We start from the raw sequence: 17,706 nt of genomic DNA, 5'->3' as shown, positions 1-17,706 counted from the left end.
ATCGACTATTAAGTCCAGAGGGACCATTGTGATCATCTAGTCTGACCTCCTGCACATTGCAGGCCACAGAACATCACCCACCCATTCCTGTAGTAGGCCCATTACATCTAGCTGAGTTACTGAAGTCCTCAAATCTTGATTTAATGACTTCAAGTTACAGAGAATCCAGCATTTATTCTAGCTCAAACCAGCACGTGACTTGTACCCTACACTACAGAGAAAGGGAAAGTATTTCCAGGGTCTCTGCCACTCTGACCTGGGGAAAAATTTCTTCCCGATATCACGTTTCTCAGATGTGGTCACTATGGCCAAATGCAGTCATGAGAGGCTTTTCCTGCAGCCATGATCACCTGCTGGGCACCGTGGGTGGTGATGGGAGGGGGAGCATCGGCTCCTCACCCTCCCTCCTTGTTGCTCCTGGATGCATCGCCTCTGGAGCAAGGTGAATTCCTGAGCTACCTTGGAGGCAGTAGGCTGCAGCAGTGGGATTTCAGGAACCTCGCTGTGCAGCCCTGGGCTCTGACCACGGGGCAGTAGGTACTGACCCACCCGGCTCTGGCCACGTGGCCCTGGCCTCCAGCTGCAGAGCTTCAGCCTCAACCCCCATGGTTCTAGCAGTAGGTGCCGGCTCCTGGCTCCAATGTGGGGTCCGGCCGCGCAGTGACCTCTTCGCTACAGGAAGGGCTGTGTGTGACATGGATGGTCAGACCGTCTCAGACACAACCCTTCCCACCCTGCTCTGGAAGGCAGCATTATTTTTGTTATCGAGTCTGCCAAAAAAAAAAACCCCGCTACAAATATACGTTACAATTATTTGCATGTGAATCTGCACATTTGCTGCTCCTCAAGTGAATTAAGTATTTTAGAGGGAAAGTGTCACGGAGCTCAGGGCGAGCACTCAGGGGTGGGGCACAGAGACCCCGAGAGCGCTGCGGGCTCCCCGGGGGGAGGGAGGATCCCGGAGGCTGCCGGCAGCACGGGAGGGCGCTTGGCCTCGGGAGGCCTATGAGCCAGCCCCGCGGAGCCGGAGGATCCCGCCTCCCCACGTCGGCGCAGGGGCGGGGGTTCCCGGCTGGCGCGGAAGCTCGGGCCACGTGGGGGCAGCAGGCAGCCGGGTTCGGTCGCGCACAGCCCATCGGAGCCTCTGGGAGCGGCGAGCGGGCGCGCGAGCGAGCAGTCACCATGGCCCCTGCACAGGTCATCTGCGGCAAAGCCGCCTCCGCGTACGTACCCCGGGGCGCACGGGGCGAGCCCTGCCGCGCGCGGGCCAGGCCGGCGGCCGCCAGCGAAGAGGCTGCGCCGCTAGGAGGGGGCAAGGCGGGATTCCCTGGCAGCGGCCCTGTGGCACGTCTGGGTTTGCCCGCTGCAGCCCGGCCAGGCCAGCGGGGCGTTGCTTCCTCTCCGCCCGGCTCCCCGGGGGTACGGTGCGGGGTGCCTGCGTGGGCACCCTCCGCGCAGAGCCATGCGCGCTGCAAGGAGAAGATGGGGGCGGGGGGGGGCTGGAGACGGGCAGGGAGGCACTAAACTCAGCCTGTTCGCCTGGCCCAGCTGCTGGACTGGCCCTGGGAAAACGGCCCCCGCGGGGGAGCTGTTAATTCGCCTGGTCTCAGAGGCCAGGCTCGATTGGGGACTCCTCCACTGTTACTTCCAGCCCCCTGCCCCAGCCCTGTCAGCTAAGTGGGTTGACCCCGGCTCTGAGACTTGCTTCCGCGTGTTTGGAGTTGGTTTATTTTGGCAGGGTTAGGTGTGGGTGGGGTATGTTTTGTTATCCTCCCATGAAGTGTGATGTACAAGAGCAAACACTATTATATGGGATTATTATTTTTTTTAAGTGTTGTCCAGTCTTGAGCCTTGCCTGCATAGACAGGATGGTTTCTGGTAAACTCCCCTGCCACTCACGCCCCCACTGCCTGTCTCTCTTGGCTTGGCGGCTGCTGTGCTGCAACCACTGCTTATGTTTCTCCTAACACTGTGACAGTCACTGTTACCTTGTGCTCTTCTCCCCCCAAATGTTGGTTCCGTCCATCTGTTGTCTTTCATGATGTATTTAGATTGCATGTTTTCTAGGGTGGGGACCATATGCCCACTGTACATGTTACGTGTGTACAGTGGTTAGCACCATTAGAGGACTGGGCCAAAAGAAACCTGATGAAGTTCAACAAGGACAAGTGCAGAGTCCTGCACTTAGGACGGAAGAATCCCATTCACTGTTACAGACCAGGGTCTGAATGGCTAGGAAGCATTTCTGCAGAAAAGGATCTGGGGATTACAGTGGATGAGAAGCTGGGTATGAGTCAACAGTGTGCCCTTGTTGCCAAGAAGGCTTTCAGCATTTTGGGCTGTATAAGTAGGGGCATTGCCAGCAGATCGAGGGATGTGATCATTCCCCTCTATTCGACATTGGTAAGGCCTCGTCTGGAGTACTGTGTCCAGTTTTGGGCCCCACACTACAAGAAGGATGTGGAAAAATTGGAAGGAGTCCAGCGGAGGACAACAAAAATGATTAGGGGGCTGGAGCACTTGTCTTATGAGGAGAGACTGAGGGAACTGGGATTGTTTAGTCTGCAGAACAGAAGAATGAGGGGGGATTTGATAGCTGCTTTCAACTTGAAAGGGGATTCCAAAGAGGATGGATCTAGACTGTTCTTAGTGGTACCTGATGACAGAACAAGGAGTAATGGTCTCAAGTTGCAGTGAGGGAGGTTTAGGCTGGATATTAGGAAAAACTTTTTCACTCAGAGAGTGGTGCAGTACTGGAATGGGTTACCTAGGGAGGTGGTGGAATCTCCTTCCTTAGAGGTTTTTAAGGTCAGGCTTGACAAAGCCCTGGCTGGGATGATTTATTTGGGTATTGGTCCTGCTTTGAGCAGGGGGTTGGACTAGATGACCTCTTGAGGTCCCGTCCAACCCTGATATTCTATGATTCTATGACAATGGGGTCTAGAAGTGCTATTGCAATTCGTATAATCTTGATGGGTCCAACCTGGTGTTGTCTAGTAGGGTCTACAGATTCCTAAATAGTAAGGCCAGAAGGGACTGATCTCTCGTATAGCACAATCCATAGAACTTCCCCAAAATAATTCTTGGTGAATATCTTTTTACCTACTCCTACTTGAGATTCCCCAGTTTATGCATCCCAGGTTCACATTAGCTCTTTTGGCTACAGAATCACACTGGGAGCTCACGTTCAGTTGATTATCCACCATGGCCACCATATCTTTTTCAGAGTCACTGCTTCCCAGGATAGACAGCCCCCATCGTGTAAGTCTGGCTGACATTCTTTGTTCCTAGATGTATGCATTTACCTATATTAAAACACTTTGTTTGCTTGTGCCCAGTTTAGTAAACAATCTAGATAGCTCTGAGTCATTGATCAGTCTCTTCATTATTTACCACTTCCCCAATTTTTTGTCATCTGCAAACTTTATCTGTGATGATTTCATGTTTTCTTCCAGGTCATTGATAAAAATGTTAAGTAGGATAGGGCCAGGAATCACTCCCTGTGGGACCCCACTGGAAACAGACTTGCTCAATAATGATTCCCCATTTACAGTTACATTTTTTAGATCTATCAGTTAGCCAGTTTTTAATCCATTTAATGTATGTCATGTTAATTTTATATAGTTCTGATTTTCTAATCAAAATTTTTTGCAGTCAAAGAAGTTTAAGGACATTACAGAAGTTTAAAGACATTACATCAACACTATTAATGTTATCAGCCAAACTTGTAATTCATCAAAAAACACATCAAGTTAGTTTGACAGGATCTATTTTCCATAAACCCATGCTGATATGCATTAATTGCATTAACAACCTTTTAATTTGTTATTAATTGAGTACTGTATCAGCTGCTCAATTATCTTGCTCAGGATCTATGTCAGGCTGACAGACCTATAAGTACCCAGGTCATCCCATTTACCCTTTTTAAAAATTAGCACATTAGCTTTCTTCCAGTCTTCTGGAATTTCCCCAGTGCTCCAAGATGTACTGAACAAAAAAAGCAACATTAGTAAAACCTCTTGCATGCAAGTTATTTGGGCCTTCTGATTTAAAGATGTGTAACTTTAGTATCTTCTGGTTAACATTCTCCAGAAATACTAGTGTAATATGATGAGACTTTATTTTCTTTTTTCCCCCAAATCCAGATCAGAAATATTTATTGAACACTTCTGCATTTTTATTGATACATCCTACCATTTCCGTATTAATAATGAGCCAATACCATTGTCAGGATTCTTTTTGGTCCTTATATATTTTAAAAACTACTTCTTATGTCCTTAACTTATCTGATGGCCATAGATTTAGTCGTGTCCCTTGACTTCCTGTATCAGTTTTCTACCATTCCTAACATACGGTTTATATTAATTGCTATTAACTTTCCCTTTCTTCCATTTGTTATTTGTTAATTTTTACAGCTGTTGTCACTTCCCCTCTAAACCAGGGTCATCTGTGTCAGCAAAGAAAAGCAGTGGTGGTTGTGTTAAATTGCTGCTGGTGGTGTTTGCTGTCAGTGAACAGCAGTAGCAAAGGAAGTCAAGGCACACTATAGATTTGCTCTCCCCTTTGACCATTGTACTAACAGTGCAATGGTCTGTGGGCAGGGAGAATGGAAAGACAGCATTGTGTGGGGAAGAACGGTAATTAAAGACTCTTTAGAAGTATTCAGAAACAAGTCATTTCAGACTACTTAAATAACTGTAATGTCTTCGAAAATCATTTTCTCTCTCTCTAATTTTGTTCACTTTCGTTTTCTATTATACCATTGGCCTAAGGTTACCCTAGTGGCATGTAACTGACTGGTATTTGGTATCAGTCCTCATGCTAAGATAAGTCAACTGCCTAAGTGTTTGCAGTATGGTGAAATCCCTTCTTCTTTTTAAAAATCCCTTCTCTGTCTCCTGCTAGGACCCTTTCTGGATTTTAGTAGATGGGAAATGTGGGTTTATGCAAGACTATATATTGTACCTTTAGTTTGCTTTCTTCTCTTATCTTTTGTCTGTCTTCTTATTGCTAAATATCCAAGTGGAATGAAAGAGCTAAATGTTCTCCCTTATTCCTTGAAAAGCTTAGTACTAAATACTATGTAGTGTTGACCTCTTCAAAGTGCTGGACAAATATTAGCCTGATTTTACAGTTGGGGAAACTAAGGCACAGATGTTGAAGTCAACAGTTACCTCTAATTTGGGGTGAGACCTTGGGCCTGATTTTTCAGGGTGCTGAGCTGTGGCAGCTCCCATTGACTGAAGCTGGAAGTGTGGATGCTCAGCACTTCTGAAAATCAGGCCAAAAATGTCTCAAGCTGACCATCCAAAATCAGATACTACTTCAGAAAATTTGGACATAAGGGACATATCCAAGTTAGTTAGTGGCAGAATTGGAACTCTCGAGTTCCAGTTTCTTAGTCTCTTGTGCAGTCCATTACACCGTGCTGCATCATGGTAATGGCACTCTGAAAGTCAGCGTTCTGAGAATTTTACACTTAATGCCTGCAGAATCTACTGGTAAAACTGGGGAAGTTTGCGTGTTGTTACTGCTGCAGACTTCTCTTACCTTTGGCACAGAAACGAGTCCTGAATTGTAGCAGAGCCTCATGGGCCATAGTTGTTGCAGATATAAACTGATTAATATGTCTCTGAAAAGAGTGGAGTACTTAAAATAATTCTGCTGGTGTCTAGTTTGATACAGTGGGTACTATTTTGCCCTGTGTGCATTTACTAAAATTATCATAATAGAGTATTCATCTGAAAGATCAAACCTGCTAATTTTGTTAGCAATATGTTTTGCACTTGTCATTTACCTTAAGTTGATAAATCTGCTAAAAAAACTTTGATTACTACATGTTATTTGTATCACAGTAGCAACTAGACTGAGATTGGGACCCCACTGTCCCAATACTTAGTAAGAGACAGGTTCTTCCCTGAAGAGCTTACAGTCTTTAAAAAAAACAAAACAAACAAACAGAAAACGCAGACAAGAGTGGTAGAAAGAATTATTCCCATTTTACAGATGGTAAATGAAATCATAGAAAATCTAAATGATTTTCCAAAGGTTACACTGGACATCTGTAGCAGACCTGGGAATTGAATGTGGATCTTCTGAATCCCTGCCCAGTGCCTTACCACAGGACCTACCCTCCCAACCTATGCCAAAAAAAGACCAGCGGCCCTTTTTGTCATAGCTCAAACTGTGTGCTTCTGTAGTCCAGAGGGCTTCCATTTTGAGGTATTGATCTCACTAACCGCATGGCTGCTATTGAATTCTTCTTTGTATTTGTGATCAAAAGAGGTTGCTTTATATCACTTGCTTTTTGTTTGGTTTTGATGCACAAGAGTAGCTATGTAAGAAAATACAGTTACACCCTGTAGCACAGCTCCACTCCAGTGTAAGAGGTGAGTGCTGACAGTTCAGAAGAGAGAGGTTAAGAGTCCTGACTGTTTACAGCAAATGACCAAGTCGCTTGTCCTAACTGAGCTATCAGCAGTGTTTCACAGATTGTAATGCCTGAAGGAACCATTAGATTTGATTTGACCTGTATATCACAGGCCGTGGAATTTCATCCGGTTACCCATTTATTTGAGCCCAGCATTTTGTGCCTGTCTACAGCATGACTTGTGTTTTGGCTAGAGTGTATTTTCCAGAAAGGCGTCCAGTCTTGATTAGACGGCATCAAGAGATGGAGAATATACCACTTCCCTTAGTAATTTGTTCCAGTGGTTAATAACCCTTAGTAGAGAGATAAGGAGGGTAAAGTAATGTATTTTATTGGACAAATTGCAGAAGATATCACCTCACCCACCTGGGATCAGTATGGCTGCAACAACACTGTCAGTCACTCTTACTGTTTTTAAAAAATAAAGTGCCTTTTTTTTTTTTTTTAATTTTGTCTGGGTTTAAAGATACATGTATATGGGGCAATTGATCCTCTTAACCAGCCTGGGAAAAGAATGAAAAGAGCAAATTACTCTGCCACACTTTATAAATGGGCTTCCAGCCTAATTGATTTTCCAGGAGCAGTATAGAAAATAATTGCAGTTGTGCATGCAAACAGCTCTCCTCCCTCCCAATTCCCCTGCTCCTGTCATGAGTTTGGCTAAATGTAGCAAAACCAGTAGAATACATTCCGGGATGGAAGGGACCAGATTTTAGCTAAAATTTTTCAAATGAAGGAGTTGAGGGAAGTGGCTCTGTATCTTTTAACGTTCTCTTTCTCCTCTGGATCCTATAGAGAAATGCTATATCAAAGGATTCTGATCACCCTTGAGATGGGACAAAGTTCAGGAATAGAAGTGTCTTGAGGCAATCAAAAACATGTAATCTCAGGTCCAGTAAAGGTCTGTCAATAGAAGATGGGTGGGTGTGTGTTTTTTCCGGGATTTTTTACAAGAGGCAATGATTGTTTATGTATAGGGAACTTGCTTCTACCACAGCTTGCAAAGTCAGGATTGTGTATGATGGTGTGTGTGCAGTAATCGCTTAGTTTTTGTAATGTCATGGCTTTACCCTTTTATCAGGGAAAGAGTCTATTTGGAGGTCATTCAAATATTTACAGACTAGGAGAATCAGATAACAGGAACTTCCATTAAAAACAGAATTGTGTAGCTAAGTACAGTGAATAAGGTGAGCTGAAAGTTAAAAGGACACTCAACTTGGTTTTTGAAAAAATCAGAGTAGCTTCAGATATTACACTTTCCCTGCAATCTCTCTTTCAGTTATTTTGGTTTTAGAATAAAATTTTCTTTTTAAATGTCTTTATCTGTCTGGTTGCTGTGTGAAAGACCCCATACAACCGCCAGGGGAAACCAATTTTAAGGGGAGCTAGTGAATCTAACTGTTCTCAAAGTGCTGGCAAAAGCACAAAGGAAATTAATTAATCTGTTAGGTTCAGTAATTTTAGGTGTTGTTTGTAAAACCGTGGTAAGTGGAAAAATTCAGGCAGTGGTGTGTGTGGGGAGAGGGGGCGGGGCGAGGGGACAGTTATTTAAGTTAAAAGTCCACCTGAACGATTACCTATTTCTGGCCCTCTCCCAATAAAATAGATTTTAATGCCAAGGGTTGTGTGTGAAGTATTGTTTTATGCCTAATGGATGCAGACATTTGTCTGAAATGTCTGTGTCTAGTTCATTCCCTCTGAAGCAGCTGGCACGGGAAGACATGATACTAGACTAGATGGAACATTTGTCTGACCCAGTATGGCTGTTCTTATGTCGTTAGTTAGGTATGACTGTCCCATTTCAAATTCAGTGCTAGGTTTTACTGCAGGATGTGAATGAGGGACAAATGGGCTGTAAAATGGCCCTACTTTAAACAATAAATAATTGATGGCTAATGAGAAGGGCAGGGATAATGTTTTAAAAACACCTGGGAATAGTAACTAACAAAGTTTTTAGTATGTGTATTGAAATAGTTCCCTGGAATGAAGATGCTGTGAATATAATTCAAAACAAATGCTCAGAACTAATTTCCTTAATCATTCTCTCTTGGGATCACCCCGGACTAGGGCTCATCATTTGTGTTTGAAATCACATCAAAACTCAAGCTTTATCTACACTGAGCTTGTTTTGAAAATCTCCTGCGTGTGCTATCTACACCGCCAGACAGCATTTTTACCACTGCATGGTGTTTAGTCCTGTTCAGAGCAGGTCTAAGTGACACAGTGGTAAAATCACAGATGGTTGTTCTATGCTTGTATTCCGAACAACAATAAAAAATCTTCAAAAAAGGCCAGTTGTAAATAAGGCCGTGATTACTGTCTAATACATCTGTAACACAAACACAGTTTGAGTCCCACCTAACACTGTTACAGCCGTGCAGTGGTTAAACAATACAGTTTTGCCGTGATGTGCTCAGCAACCGTTTCTGAAGACTACTCTGGCTAGCATGATTCAAGCTGCATCCTACAAAACTGACCGTGCTAAAGTATGGTGGTGTTAACACAGCTTTGGAACCAACTGTGTTATAACTGTTTAGCTCCACCTGTGCAGACATGTCTATGCTGCCGGTGAAATACTGGTCAGATTGGCAAAACTCCCAGTTAGTTCAGTGGGGCCAAGATTTCACCCTGGGTATAACTGTTTGGTTTTGTTTGTTTGTTCTTCTTTTAAAACACTATGCTTTAGTCTTATCTTTGTAGGGATATGACCAGGTAAGCAGATGGCATCCAAGCAGTGTTAGTACTGTCATTTTTATAGTATGGACAGGCCCCAAACATTTCAGGAGGTTGGGTTTCTTATTTTTGGCTTTTGCATTTTGCCCTCTACCTCCCTGTTTTCCTTGGGTTTTTGATATTTGTTTCCACAGCAGAAAGCCCTAGCTGAAGAAATGTGGATCCTGACCCCTCCCCTGTGGTGTAGAAATCATCTTGAGATTAGTTTGATTTCTCCGCCTTTTCCACTCAGTACATGAACTTCCCTTCCAAGGTGCCATTTGGTCTGTAGTGTTAAAATCTTTCATGCTTCCTGTGGAGGGACAGATTAAATCAATCATGGTTCCATAATCCAGCCGAAAACCTTGCAGGCACTGCTCCCATGCACAGCACAACTATGATAATTTGAATCAGACTCAATTATAACTTCTGACGACATTCAAGGCCATGTCTGCGTTCAAAGGCTCGCTATACTGGCAAACCCTCCGAGTGTAGATGCAGCTTTACTGGCAGAAATGTCCTTTTGGTGGTATATACTAGTTCCCTGAGCAAAATAAGCGATACAAGCAAATTAACTCCTTTGCTAGTATATTTGAATTTACCTTAGGATTTTTGCCAGCATGGATGTGCTGACAAAAAATCACACTCCTAACCAACATAGCTATGCTGGCAAACCTTTTTAAACATAGGCCGGGCCGAAAGCTATGCTCTGAACTGATTAGCAATCAGGCCTTTTAGAAGTGAACAGCCTCCCCCTATAGAGTAGCTATCTGCTTCCAGGGAGGAGAGACTAAGCCCTGGTGTACACTGGAGAGGGGTCGGTCTAAGTTACGCAGCTTCAGCTACATGAATAACACAACTGAAGTCGACATACTTAGATCGACTTACCATGGTGTCTTCACCGCTGTGAGTCGACTGCTGCTGCTCCCCCGTTGACTCTGCCTGTGCCTCTCGCGGCACTGGAGTACAGGAGTTGACGGGAGAGGACTCGGGTTGATTTATCGCGTCAAGACTAGACGCGATAAATCGATCCCTACTGGATTGATCGCTGCCCACCGATCTGGCAGGTAGTGTAGACATGTCCTTAGTGACATGCCCAAGATCATATAGTGAATTGGGGTAAAGCTGCTGGTGGGCCGGGCTGGTTTGTTTATCTGGAATGTCCGCAGGCACGGAGCCCCGCAACCCCCACTGCCTGCGGTTCACCATTCCCGGACATTGGAAGCTGCAGAAAGCGGCGTGGGCATGGTTTGCCATTCCTGGCCAATGGGAGGTGTGGGAAGTGGCGTGGGCTGAGGGATGTGGGCTGCGGGGCTCCGTGCCTGCGCAGGGGCGGCTCTAGGTATTTTGCTGCCCCAAGCAGGGCAGGCAGGTTGCCTTCGGCAGCTTGCCTACAGGAGGTTCCCGGTCCACGGATTCGGCGGCCCACCTGTGGGAGGTCTGCCGAAACCGTGGGACCAGCGGATCCTCCGTAGGCATGCCACCAAAGGCAACCTGCCTGCCACCCTTGCGGTGACCAGCAGAGGGCCCCCCGTGGCTTGCTGCCCCAGGCATGCGCATAGCGTGCTGGTGCCTGGAGCCGCCCCGTGCCTGTGGATGCTCCAGATATACAAACTGGCCTGGCCCACTAGCGGCTTTACCCTGACGGGCTGGGTGCCAGGGGTTGTCGCCCCCTGTTCTAGTCTCAAGCTCTGTCCCCTGGGTTAGTGCTCTCCCTCTGTCTGAAAATTACCAGCCTGAGTGCTTCCATTGAGCGCACCTGGTGCAGTGTGGCATGGTGTGATGGCCTCTTAGCTAAGCAGGACACAGGCCATTTAGGGTTTTACAGGTAAAAATCAACATCTAAAATTCCCCCTTGAAGCCTAGAGACAGCAAGTACAGATCACAAAGCCCAGTGAAATGTGCTTGCTGGTGGATGCCCTGTTTAATAGGCAGGCTTCTCCATTCTGCAGCTGTTTCAGTGCTCAGATTCATTTAAGAGCTAACCCCAAGCATAGAGCACTTTGCAGCAGTCAGATCTCGAGGTGGCAATGATGTGAATTACCGTTACGAGATGTGCATCCAGAAAAGAAAGTTTCAATCTCCTGGTCAGACAGAATGAAAAAGAAGCCCTCCCAGCCACTCCTGAAACCTGAGAATCAATTGTAATTGGGGAATCCAATCAGATCCCCAGTTAGTGAACAAAAACTCTCAGAGGGGGTAGGCATCTTCTGGAGGACTGGGGAAAGCAACAGCACCTCTACTCTATCTGGATGGGGCCTTAGCTGTCTTGCTGTCATACATGTGCCAGTTTTCACACAAACACCAGGAAAGGGGCTTAACTGCATTATCTGACTTGAAAGATACAAACATACTGCACTGAGGTATCAGAATCTTGATGATCCTGTAACCTCTGCTCCCTCTCTACCTAGCTTAGATACTCATACAGTATCATGGTGATGTGAGGTTTGTATGAGCATCTCCTAATTTGAGTGAATTATTTTCCTCCTCTTCAAAAGATTTTTAAAAGCACTCTCACCCATTCCCTTTGTTTTTTCTGGGAGTCACTTCAGTGCAGGGTTGTGTCTTTTGTAACTAAAGTCACATAACTTTGGAGCTGAATACTTTGAGCATATATACTTAGGGCTACATCCTGTCCTTGACTTGTGTGTGCCCTTGACATATGTGATATGGGAGTGAACTTGTGGAGTGGACGTAGTATATGGCTCTTAATGGTAAAATATCTCTAGTTCAAAGTGAACTGCAGGGTATCTTGGTTTTTGTTTTTAAAAGCAAAATAATTCCACATAAATAATAATATATTTCAAAACAGAGCCCTCAGTCGGTAAGAGCTGTTTTTTTCAAATATTTTTTAAATGTATTTATTTGTAATTCCAAATTTCTTACAGCTGATCTTTACTGAAGTTTATTTAAGAAAGAAAACTATAATGTGTGGCTTTTACTTTTGCTTGCAACCAAAACAATGCAGTTGCTTTTTAGCAAACACTAGATGGCCCTCTAACAAATGACTTTTTTTTTTTTTTTGGTGTATGTGCTTAGAGAGCAGTAGGAACTGACACTCCATTGAGTTTCTCATGTTACTTTCTTGCTGTAGAGGAAAATGGAGCTAGTCTTTATTATTTTTAATGAATGCAGTATGAGTTGAGGTAAGCCATGGCTTCTGATTCTGTATTGAATGAATGAATACCACAATATTCTGAAGTCCTCTTGTTGAGAAGGTAGAGAGAAACTAAGTTTTCAGTAAGAGCTGGATTGGGTCTTAACTTTACGAAGTTTTGACAGATCTGCACTGAAGACTTGTAAAGTACAATATACTTTACAGTTTAGATCCTGGTTCGTCACATGCTTAAGCACATGCTTAATTGTATGTTTGAGTAATCCAATTTGGATGACTACTGGGATGTGCAAAATTAGGCTCTTGCATTTTTGCAGGATCAGGACCCTAGCTGTTTGCCGGATCAGTAATCTACCACATCCTCTGTTAGCTTCATGACTTTCAGAGCATTTCGGGGTTCATTGGCATCATACACACACTTTGTTTCCAACAAAGTAATCTCAGAGGTATTTCCTTTAACAAGCGTGTATCTTTAAAATACTTTCATGTTTATCAGTAGTATGCTGATTATGCAATATTTATTAACTTTATAAAGCAGCTATAGGATTATAATAGAGCATAGCTCTGAGATAACATTTTTTAAATCAGTAGATCTCAAAGCATTCAAAGGGGGGGTCCGGCTTTTTATCCAGATGGGGAAACTGAGGCGCAGAGTGGTGAAGTGACTTGCCCAAGGTCACCGACCAGGCCAGTGCTTAGGCCAGGAATAGAACCCAGGTCTCCTGAATGTCAATGATCATATTCACTGGGACACACTGCTTTATTAGATTAGGGGGGCTGGTTGCTTGTATAATCTTAGTCTTATAGTTGTTATAGCATCTGTAAAGGTTCATAATAGGTACCTGCAAACATTCTCATGTATAACTTCTCCATAGTGGGGATGAATGTTCATTTTGATTTTTTCTTAGGATTTTATATTGCCACCCATCCCTGGAGGATCTGAGCGACTCTAAAGCTCAGCCTTTCTAAAATCAGTGTTTCATTCTGTGGACACAACTCATGGCACCTGGATCTCAGGGCACCCACAGTCAGGTGAACAGGAATCTAAATAAATGGAATTTCAAGTGTAATTAACTGTGCCAGCAGCATTGTTATCACTATGATAGCACCTAGAGACCAGGGCCCAGTTGTGCTAGGCACAGTCCTGGTATAAACAAAAGACAGTGCCTGCCCCAAAGAGTCTACAGTCTCAGTGTACATATAGGCAGCAGGGGGCTCAAAGAGATGAAGCACAAGGGAATGAGATCATACTGATCAGCCTGAAAAACTGCCACTGCAGACCAGTGCCTAACCGTTGTTGAGTGTTTTGTAAGCATCACAGTTGGTAATGGAGGCTGTGTTGAGACCTGCATGAAAGCCAGGACCTAGAACAATTATTTTAAAAGTGGGATGAAAACAAAACTCTTATACTAAAGTCTCCTGTTGAGAGACTTTGTAGAGTTCAGCCAGAAATGTACAGCAGCAGTCAAAAAAGCGAACAGAATGGGAATCATTAGGAAAGGGATAGATAAGACAGACAATATCATATTGCCTCTTGTAAATCCATGGTATGCCCACATCTCGAATACTATGTGCAGATGTGGTTGCCCCATCTCTAGGATATACTGGAATTGGAAAAGGTTCAGAAAAGGGCAACAAGAATGATTAGGGGTATGGAACAACTTCCATATGAGGAGAGATTAATAAGACTGGGACTTTTCAGCTTGGAAAAGAGATGACTCGTGGGATATGATAGAGGTCTATAAAATCATAACTGATGTGGAGAAAGTAAATAAGAGAGTGTTATTTACTCCTCATAACACAAGAACTAGGGGTCACCAAATGAAATTAATAGGCAGAAGGTTTAAAACAAACAAAAGGAATTATTCATACAACACCAAGTCAACCTGTGGAACTCCTTGCCAGAGGATGTTGTGAAGGCCAAGACTATAACAGGGATGAAAAAAGAACTAGATAAGTTCATGGAGGATAGCTCCATCAATGGCTATTAGCTGGGATGGTGTCCCTCGCCTCTGTTTGCCAGAAGCTGGGAATGGGCAATGAGATGGATCACTTGATGATTACCTGTTCTGTTCATTCCCTCTGGGGCACCTGGCACTGGCCACTGTTGGAAAACAGGATACTGGGCTAGATGGAGCTTTGGTCCAGTATGGCTGTTCTTATGTTCTTAAATTCAGCTAGACCTTTGGGTGCACCTGAGCTCCTGCAACTTTTTCACTCTCTGCTTGATTTCAGAGGCAACATCAGGCTGGTTTGTTCCCCTCTGATGCAGGTTAGAACAGCCTTAAGGTTGATTCCAACCAGCCCAAGTTGTAGGAGTGCAGTGCGCTCTGGTCATGCTTCTTCTTGCCTCTGGTATCCCTTGGGTTGGGGCTAAGCTGGTGGCATAGTGCTGGCTCCACTGGCTTTACATCAATCTGGAATTCCCTTCTACAGCAGGAATCCCATGCTGCCATATTGGGTGAGCTCCTTTCCATTTTTGCTATGGGAGGGTGGCATTGGAGCTGGAGCAGTGGCTCAGGCTCTGGCCCTGCATGATCATGTGTCTAAGACTTAGCAGGGTTCCTCTTAATGGTGACCTTGCCCCTGACTATTCAGTGTTTTTCCTGTAACACCCATCACCATTGTATCTGAGCACTTCAGAGACATAAATAACCTGACTATCGCAAGAGCCCTGTTGGCTAGGGAAGTGCTGGTGCTAGTTTGGGAACCGGAGTAGCATTCTTCTGTCCAGTATCATATCCATGGCTATAGACACACATAGAATGGAGTTCTTTGTGTTTAACCCATCAGATGTTTGGTGCCCACACAGACCTCCCTCATGCAAAAACTGTGAATTGATCATAAACGTATACTTGGTGAGAAGTAGCTACTAAGCAAATCTAGCAAAACTCTGAGTATACCACGTGAGTCATCTGTAGACCGTTGTTGGTCTTGGTAGCTTGGCAGTCATGAGTAACTGGGGTACTCATCCTATTATCAGTAGCTGTACACTTAGGCCAGATACTCACCTAATTCCCATTGATTTCTGACTAAGTTAATTACCTGAATACCTTTGAGGGTCTGGGCCTGCGAAATCTCTTTATATTTTGACTTGCTTTAGGCTATTCTGATCATTCTCTCCCATGAAACAGGTTGGTAAGGTACTGAATGGAGCGGGCTGCAGACAGGTGTGATCGTACGTTTTGGGGTAGGGAGTCAACACGCCCTGGTGACCGTCTGCAATTTCAATTACATTCTTTAAACCTTTTTATTTTTCCTGTGTCTTTTGAGTGCCATGCAACTGCTGTGAGGGTGAGAGAACTTAGAAGTACAGGGTGGGATTTTCAAAAGCCCAATTTCTTGGTTAATTTCTGCTTTTTCCCCATCCCAGGCAAATAAGAGAGAGACTGAAGACTCAAGTTGCTCAGATGAAGGAGAGAGTCCCTGGATTCAGACCAGGGCTTGCAATTTTGCAGGTATTGTTGCCTTCTTTAAAAACAAAAAAAAAAATGAAAAAGCCCTTTTGCTCTGTAATGCTAATTGTAAGACCATGGAAAACTGATTGTCTTCACCTGAAACTACTCAGCAAAATAATGCTTTAAAACAAAATTTCCTACTGAACAGAGTAGAGCGATGTGATTATCTGTGTGTCTGTTTCTGGTCCCCAAGAAAAGTCATTTCCCCCCCACCCCCCGAAGCCTCTTTGATCTTGTTTTCATTATCCTTCTTTTCATGTGGAAACACTTCACAAGTATAGACTGCTACACAATCCCTGTATTATCTACTAACAACGAACCTCACCTCGCTAGTAGACTCTGTTTCCTGTCTTTTTACTTTATATGATCCCAGGGTACACCAGCTCTTGTAATTATCCCACAAACATAGGTTGTTGCATCAGAATCAACTAAATGATGTGAAGAGTATTTGGGTGATTGACCCAGTTCTTGCTGCAAGGAATGTGAAAGAGAATCTAACATGAAAAAGTTTAGTTACTATGAATGCAACAAAATTCTGCAAGCTGTAGTCTGGCTTTTCCATGGACCCATCCAAATATAAAAGCCATCCTGCAAGCCTAAATGGGAATATTAGCATGAGTAAAAGTGCAGGCCTATATATTTGGCAGAATGCAGTGTCTTCTGTTGCCGTTGTGGAAAAAATTGAAGTTGTCTGGTCAGAAGCATTTTTCAGTCTCAAATTGAGTAGCGTAAAGAGCAGTTGTCATGTCACAGGAATGAATGTTGTGGGTGGAGATAATTGATGAGATTTGAAATGAATGCTTACAAAATTGGTCTCTGTCCTTGTCCACCCTCATTTATCTCTTGAAGAGCTCTCCTCTGTCATTGTCTGTCAGTTCTAGCAATCAGACTGTTATTTTGCACACAATGTACACAGAATACTCTTCTCTTTTACTCCAAGGACCTGATAAGGTTCTTAAATGTTATGTATGAAGAACTTCAGTCCTTTCTATTAGAAATCCTAGAATATTAGGAGGTCAATTAGTCCAATTCCCTGCTCAGAGCAGGACCAGTCTCCAACTAAATCATCTCATCCATGGCTTTGTCAAGCCTGACCTTAAAAACCTCTAAGGAAGGAGATTCCATCGCCTCCCTAGGTAACCCATTCAAGGGCTTCACCACCCTCCTAGTGAAAAAGTTTTTCCTAATATCCAACCTAACCTCCCCCACTGCAACTTGAGATCATTACTCCTTGTTTTGTCATCTGCAGCCACTGAGAACAGTCTAGATCCATCCTCTTTGGAATCCCCTTTCAGGTAGTTGAAAGAAGCTATCGAATCCCACTCATTTTTCTCTTCTGTAGACTAAATAATCCCAGTTCCCTCAGCCTCTCCTCATAAATCATGTGCTCCAGCCCCCTAATCATTTTTGCTGCCCTCCTCTGGACTCTTTCCAATTTTTCCACATCCTTCTTGTAGCGTGGGTCCCAAAACTGGGCACAGTACTCCAGATGAGGCCTCACCAGTGTTGAATAGAGGGGAATGATCACGTCCCTCGATCTGCTGGCAGTGCTCTTACTTATACAGCCCAAAATGGCGTTAGCCTTCTTGGCAACAAGGGCACACTGTTGACACATATCCAGCTTCTTGTCCATTGTAACCCCTAGGTCCTTTTCTGCAGAACTGCTGCCTAGCCACTCAGACCCTAATCTGTAGCAGTGCATGGGATTCTTCCGTCCTAAGTGCAGGACTCTGCACTTGTCCTTGTTGAACCTCATCAGATTTATTTTGGCCCAATCCTCTTAATTTGTCTAGGTCCCTCTGTATCCTATCCCTACTCTTCAGCATATCTACCAGTCCTCCCAGTTTGTGTCATCTGCAAACTTGCTGAGGGTGCAATATAAAGCCCTACCGAGGGTGGCTGAATTATCTGCCCCTTTATCTTTATCTATCAACCAAAGTAGAAACCTCTTCACCAATTGGGGCACAAAAGTAGCTGGCCTCTGTACGCTG

The 17,706-nt window shown here is 44.3% G+C and overlaps 1 protein-coding gene across 2 annotated transcripts in view; it reads left to right on the top strand.

The window, feature by feature from the left end:
* Positions 1-1,057: 1,057 nt before the first annotated feature.
* MTHFD1 (methylenetetrahydrofolate dehydrogenase, cyclohydrolase and formyltetrahydrofolate synthetase 1) overlaps positions 1,058-17,706 on the top strand; it is a 78,217-nt gene continuing 61,568 nt past the window's right edge. The window contains exons 1-3 of one of the 2 annotated variants that reach the window (XM_032774372.2): positions 1,115-1,223; positions 13,166-13,289; positions 15,631-15,715. In XM_032774372.2, the coding sequence (XP_032630263.1) occupies positions 15,668-15,715 (48 nt within the window). In that variant the 5' untranslated portion in view covers positions 1,115-1,223; positions 13,166-13,289; positions 15,631-15,667. Of the gene's footprint in view, positions 1,224-13,165; positions 13,290-15,630; positions 15,716-17,706 lie in introns of both variants that reach the window. The other variant, XM_032774371.2, reaches the window with a different exon arrangement.

The sequence above is a fragment of the Chelonoidis abingdonii genome, chromosome 4, assembly GCF_003597395.2.
Source record: "Chelonoidis abingdonii isolate Lonesome George chromosome 4, CheloAbing_2.0, whole genome shotgun sequence".
In the NCBI taxonomy this organism is placed as follows: Eukaryota; Metazoa; Chordata; order Testudines; family Testudinidae; genus Chelonoidis; species Chelonoidis abingdonii.
The sequence above is the reverse complement of the archived record's forward strand: the minus strand, read 5'-3'. Positions and strand labels throughout refer to the sequence as shown.